Source organism: Amphiprion ocellaris, chromosome 13 (genome assembly GCF_022539595.1).
Source record: "Amphiprion ocellaris isolate individual 3 ecotype Okinawa chromosome 13, ASM2253959v1, whole genome shotgun sequence".
Taxonomy (NCBI): Eukaryota; Metazoa; Chordata; class Actinopteri; family Pomacentridae; genus Amphiprion; species Amphiprion ocellaris.
Genome location: NC_072778.1, coordinates 3,249,490 through 3,255,203, shown reverse-complemented (window position 1 = coordinate 3,255,203; position 5,714 = coordinate 3,249,490). Strand labels below are relative to the sequence as shown.

At 41.3% G+C, this 5,714-nt stretch overlaps 1 protein-coding gene across 1 annotated transcript; it reads left to right on the top strand.

Annotated features, from left to right (window-relative positions):
- The first annotated feature begins 3,010 nt into the window (after positions 1 to 3,010).
- On the top strand, positions 3,011 to 5,420 carry LOC111578714 (E3 ubiquitin/ISG15 ligase TRIM25-like). Its single transcript, XM_055016411.1, has 2 exons — positions 3,011 to 4,272; positions 4,524 to 5,420. The coding sequence occupies exons 1-2, from the start codon at positions 3,094 to 3,096 to the stop codon at positions 4,623 to 4,625; spliced, it is 1,281 nt and encodes a 426-aa protein (XP_054872386.1). The 5' UTR covers positions 3,011 to 3,093; the 3' UTR covers positions 4,626 to 5,420.
- The last annotated feature ends 294 nt before the right edge of the window (positions 5,421 to 5,714 follow it).

Sequence of the window (5,714 nt, the reverse complement as noted above, 5' to 3'; positions counted from 1 at the left end):
TATTGGCCATAAATGCAAAAGACATCCCCTTTTTTGTCATAAATTGACAAAATTGAACTAAAAAAGTCCTTACAAACATTTTAAACTACGGTGACAGTACTCTGTTCTGATTATTCAAGTACATCTCGTTCAGTTTAATGTTGTCTGGTTTCGTCTGGAGCTGAAACAGGCCCAGACGTTGCAGAGTAAATGAACAGCAATGACAGATTTACTGTCCGTACGTTGCATGCTGCTTTTCCTGCTTTTTTGGCTCGTGTGTGTGCATGTGTGTGTCCTCGTTCTTCTTGTCTTTATCCGGAGCTTTTGGTTGAGCCATTCAAGCGTCGCCGCTGTCAGCAGTTCGCCAACTCTCCAGAAAGAAAAGTCCTGACTCCTGCACTTCCAGTTAAAGCGGTAATCTGCCTCCTTGCTGCTTATTCCCCCGAGGTCGAAACTGCCAAATTAGAAACCCGAATGCCTCCCATTGTCGTCTGTGATAAACTCTGAACCTGCAGCTGGAGCCTTTATTCATCCAAGGATGGTTTGCTGAGCACGCATGCAGCTTTTCAGGCTGCCGGGAGGAAATATTACCATTTCTTTCCATGTCTCGTCTCTGCCTCTGTTTATTTCAGCTCTTGTTGCATCACATTCACACTATGTAGGGCAGTTATAACTGGAAGCAGCACAAATTCCTGTTAATTCCCACCTACACTGGAGCCATTATTGATCAGTTTTATGCCTTATAGTTCAGAAAACATATCCAAAAGTCTGAAACGTGAACAATCTTTCACAGTCATGTAAATAAGAACGTTTGAGGATTTAAGAGGTAGCGTCTCCGTTGAAGGCTTTAACTCCTTAGCATTCGGCAAGAACATCATTTCAAAACGTTTGTAAAGGAGCAGTTCTTTCCAAGTTCCTAAATTACAGCTTAGATTGGCTCCAGATCCACCGCAACTCTACAGAGGATAAAGCAGTGTATAGAAAATGGATGGATTTCATAAATGCTTCTCTTAAGGCTTCCACACACTCCCAGTGGAATCTATTTGGAGTTTAGTGAAAACATAAACCACATTTTGTTTGCCATCAAATATTGCTCAAAGGCAATTAATAGTTTATAAGATACATAATCTGTGATAACTGGAGGGACATTTACTTAAATATATAGAGTATTGATGATGGTTGTATGTCCAGATTAGAGATGTCCCGATTACATTTTATTTTGCCCCCAATCCAGTTACAGTCGTTTAAGATTTAGTATCTGCCAATACCAAATTCCAACACAATACTATGCTTCTAGATAACGTAACAGTGTATATATGGTAGATAATTCCACTTGCTGTAATTTGGTTTTCATTTAATTTATTGTTGTTGGCTCTATAGCGCCCTCTATGGAGCTACAGTGTACAACTGGCATTAGTATATCTGCACTATGAACTACTTGGATGTTCATTGGAGTGTGATGACATACATTTTGTGTTTTTATTTGTTTAAATATGTTTAAGGGTAGTTTGAGACGCTACACAAGCTAGCTAGCTATCTAGCAAGCATTAGCCTAAATGAACATGCTGCTCTTTTACAGTGTAGTGTCCATGAGACGCCTGACCCTGCTGATTAGAGTGTTTTCTTTATATTTATCAGATGACACAATAAAGGGCGCAGAGAAGACTTTTCAGCCTTCCGACTTCTTTATAAATAAACACAAACCAGAGTTGGCGGGTTTTGAACCAGCAAGTAACTGAGCAGGGTTACAATATTCAAACACATTAAAGTTACTAAAATCACTCCAGTGTACGTGATTGACAATTGCACAGCTCTGCAATAGAAATAAATATACAAGATATAAGAAAAAAAATTGCATTTCTGCATCCAAACTGTTCCTTAATGTTACATATGTTAGTTCTACCATGACAGAGACTTTTGTGACGGTTAATGACTTCCAGAAATAGAGCTGTCATTGTGGCTGAAATCATGCTTCCATTGACTAAAACAACAATATCGGCACGAGACACACAGTAGGTCCAGAATAAACTACTTAAACTGATTCATTGCTTTAGCCATGAACGTACCAGACTGGATTAATGAAATGAGAACTAAATGGAAGACATTTATAAATGAAAAAAGCCTGAAATTAAAACCTCAAATACCATTTTCAGCCTAATTCAGTACCAATCTCACTTGAGAAAGTCGATCTCTTTAATCTGAAGACAACAATTAAATCCTGGAGCAGTAACTGCCCTACTAGTCTGCTCAGATCAGGTTTCACCTTCATGTGTTGTCGGTCTTCAATGAGACAATCAATTATGGAGGCAGCAGTTAGATTAGATTAAGAAGACGATGAAATGCACCAACCAATATTGCTTCATTTGTTTTAATGGTCCGATGTGACTCACATGAGAATTCAATCTGATGAGTGCTGAAAGTCACATGGAACAGGGAATAGAAACTCTGCAGACAGTGTTTGAAATGTTGTTTTTCAGGCACTGACAGGGCAGTAAGAAGAAGTTAACGCAATGTTGGAATATCAACATCAGATTGTCATAATCAAAAGAACTAATTTATTACTCACCACCAATTGTATTAAAGATGATTAATGTTATATGTGTTTTCATAAGAAACAATTGTGACATTAGGTAACCAAACTGGCATTTAACGGGTTAAATTTGTTGGTTTTGATCAGGATCGTTGTTGGTTAAAAAGCGACTCAGTCAAAGTTAAAACAATGTTAATATATAATATTTTCATTGCAGTATTTTTGATGAGCATATTTTTATCATTCAGGAAATCTGTGTAACTTTCTCAAACTGCCTCTGAGGGTTAAATGAGAAATGAGCTCTGCTGTGAAAAGGTTAAACACTCCGCATCTCTCTCCTCTTGCTGGAGTGAACCCTCCTCTTCTTCCTGTTCTAAAACGCAGCAGCTCCACTCTGTCCACACATTTCCTGGTTCCTCCCCTTCAGATCTGCACTGTGAAGATGGGTGGAGCCAACATGTGGTGACGTGGAAGATCTGACAGGCCTCGTTCACTGCAGGAACACATGGTTTGTAGATCAGAGTTCAGAGTAGTTCAGGAATGTGGAAGTGGAACTCACACAGTCACTGCTGCTGACAGGAGAAATGGCTGAGAAAGGAGTTCAGCTGGACCGAGAAACCTTCTCTTGTTCCATCTGTCTGGATCTACTGAAGGATCCGGTGACTCTTTCCTGTGGACACAGCTACTGCATGAAGTGTATTAAAACCCACTGGGATGGAGAGGATGAGAAGAGAATCTACAGCTGCCCTCAGTGTAGGAAGACCTTCTCACCGAGGCCTGACCTGGAGAAAAACACCATGTTAGCAGTTTTAGTGGAGGAGCTGAAGAAGACTGGACTCCAAGCTGCTGCTGCTGATCACTGCTATGCTGGAGATGAAGATGTGTCCTGTGATGTCTGCACTGGGAGGAAACTGAAAGCCTTCAAGTCCTGTTTAGTCTGTCTGGCCTCTTTCTGTGAGAAACACATTCAGCCTCACTATGATTCACCTCCATTCCAGAAACACAAGCTGGTGCAGCCCTCCAAGAAGCTCCAGGAGAACATCTGCTCTCATCATGATGAGGTGAAGAAGATGTTCTGCTGCACTGAACATAAAGGCTACGACACAGTCTCAGCTGCAGCAGAAAGGACGGAGAGGCAGAGAGAGCTGGAGGTGAGTCGACAAAACATCCAGCAGAGAATCCAGGACAGAGAGAAAGATGTGAAGCTGCTCCAACAGCAGCTGGAGGCCATCAATGACTCTGCTGATAAAGCAGTGGAGGACAGTGAGGAGATGTTCACCCACATGATCCATGTCATCCAGAAAACAGGCCGAGATGTGGAGCAGCAGATCAGATCCCAGCAGGAGACTGAAGTGAGTCAAGTCAAAGAGCTTCAGGAGAAACTGGAGCAGGAGATCAGAGATCTGAAGAGGAAAGATGCTGAGCTGAAGCAGCTCTCAGATACACCAGATCACAACCAGTTTCTCCACAACTACCCCTCAGTGTCAGCACTCAGTGAGTCCACACACTCATCCAGCATCAACATCCATCCTCTGAGACACTTTGAGGAGGTGACAGCAGCTGTGTTAGAGCTCAGAGATCATCTACAGGACATTGTGAGGGACACATGGACAAACATCTCACTGACTCAGCTGGATGCTTCTCTATCAGATTCTCAAGCAGAGCCAAAGACCAGAGCTGGATTCTTGAAATATTCACATCAAATCACTCTGGATCCAAACACAGCACACAGAAACCTGTTATTATCTGAAGGTAACAGAAAAGTAACATTAGTGGATCAACAACAGCCTTATTCTGATCATCCAGACAGATTCACTAGATATCATCAGGTCCTGAGTAGAGAGAGTCTGACTGGACGTTGTTACTGGGAGGTGGAGTGGAGAGGAGAAGGAGTAGTTGATGTAGTCGTTGCATGCAAGACTATCAGCAGAGCAGGAAGATGGAATGAATGTGGGTTTGGACTTAATGACAAATCTTGGGCCTTCCATTGTTCACCAAACTCTTATGAATTTAGGTACAACAACATCCAAACTTCCGTCTCAGGTCCTCGGTCCTCCAGAGTTGGAGTGTACCTGGATCACAGTGCAGGTATTCTGTCCTTCTACAGCGTCTCTGAAACCATGACTCTCCTCCACAGAGTCCAGACCACATTCACTCAGCAGCTACATGCTGGACTTTGGATTTATGGTTTTAGAACAAGTGCCGAGTTGTGTCAACTGAAGTAGATGTCTGATTGTGTCTTTGATTCTTTGACTCATTTAGTCTCGTTGTTTCATTTCTGCACTGCACAGAGATCAACTGTCAATCAGCGCTTGTTTATCTTCTCATGACTTCTTCTGCTCATCTTTGACTTTCTTCACTGAAATATGACTTTCATTTGTCTTGACGTTTCCAGCCCAGCTGTAGTTTGTGCTCTCAGTCAGTAGAGAGGATTTATTCCACAGGACCAACGAGTAGAAACTGTGATTTGATCCAGTTTGGGTGTGAAGACGTTTTGTTGAGTCCTGACACACATCAGACAACAGATGTTGTATCGTTGAGGTGGTTTCACGCGTTGAGATGTTGAGGTGAAACTTCTCCATGAGGCTGTGGTGTTGTTTCAGTGTGAAAGCAGCAACATGTTGAGTCTCATTTGAAAGCATCAGGACACAATAAAGGACATTTGATGGAGGTTTATGTTGTTCCTGACAAGTTTTCTGACTCGTCACTGAACCACGGAGTGACAGTTTTTCCACTGAAATACTGAAACATCAACAACAAACAGGAAATGTGCATCTGTGTCAGATTCAGACATGAAATCATAAAATTCCTGTTTTATTTTTAACATTTTATTGTAAATATTTGTGTTTTCACATTTTATCTTCTCGGAAACAATTGTACAATTTTAAAACAGTAAATGACTTTTAATGTGCTTCTAAGTCTTTCTTTGTTTTCCTCTTATTTGAATTAATGTCTATTCAATTCCATGTTAGTGATGCATTTCAAGAACAGGCTGAAGTGATGGAAAACTCAGCTTTTTATTCAAATGTGTACTTGTTGTGTAATTGTGTAGTTGTATTAAGGCCTAAAGTTACACATAAAAAAGTGTGTGGCCGTTATGAGTGACACGTAGGCGCTGTCATAGGACAGTTCATAGCTCAGAAATGTTAGCATGGCTCACCTCAGGTCCACTCATGCTCATTTCTGAAATAGGGAGGAGTTAGGA

Coding starts and splice junctions, on each gene's coding strand:
- LOC111578714 (XM_055016411.1), top strand. CDS start 3,094: ATGGCTGAGAAAGGAGTTCAGCTGGACCGAGAAACCTTCTCTTGTTCC. Junction 4,273..4,523: donor TATCTGAAGGTAACAGAAAA/GTAACATTAGTG, acceptor TTATGAATTTAG/GTACAACAACATCCAAACTT.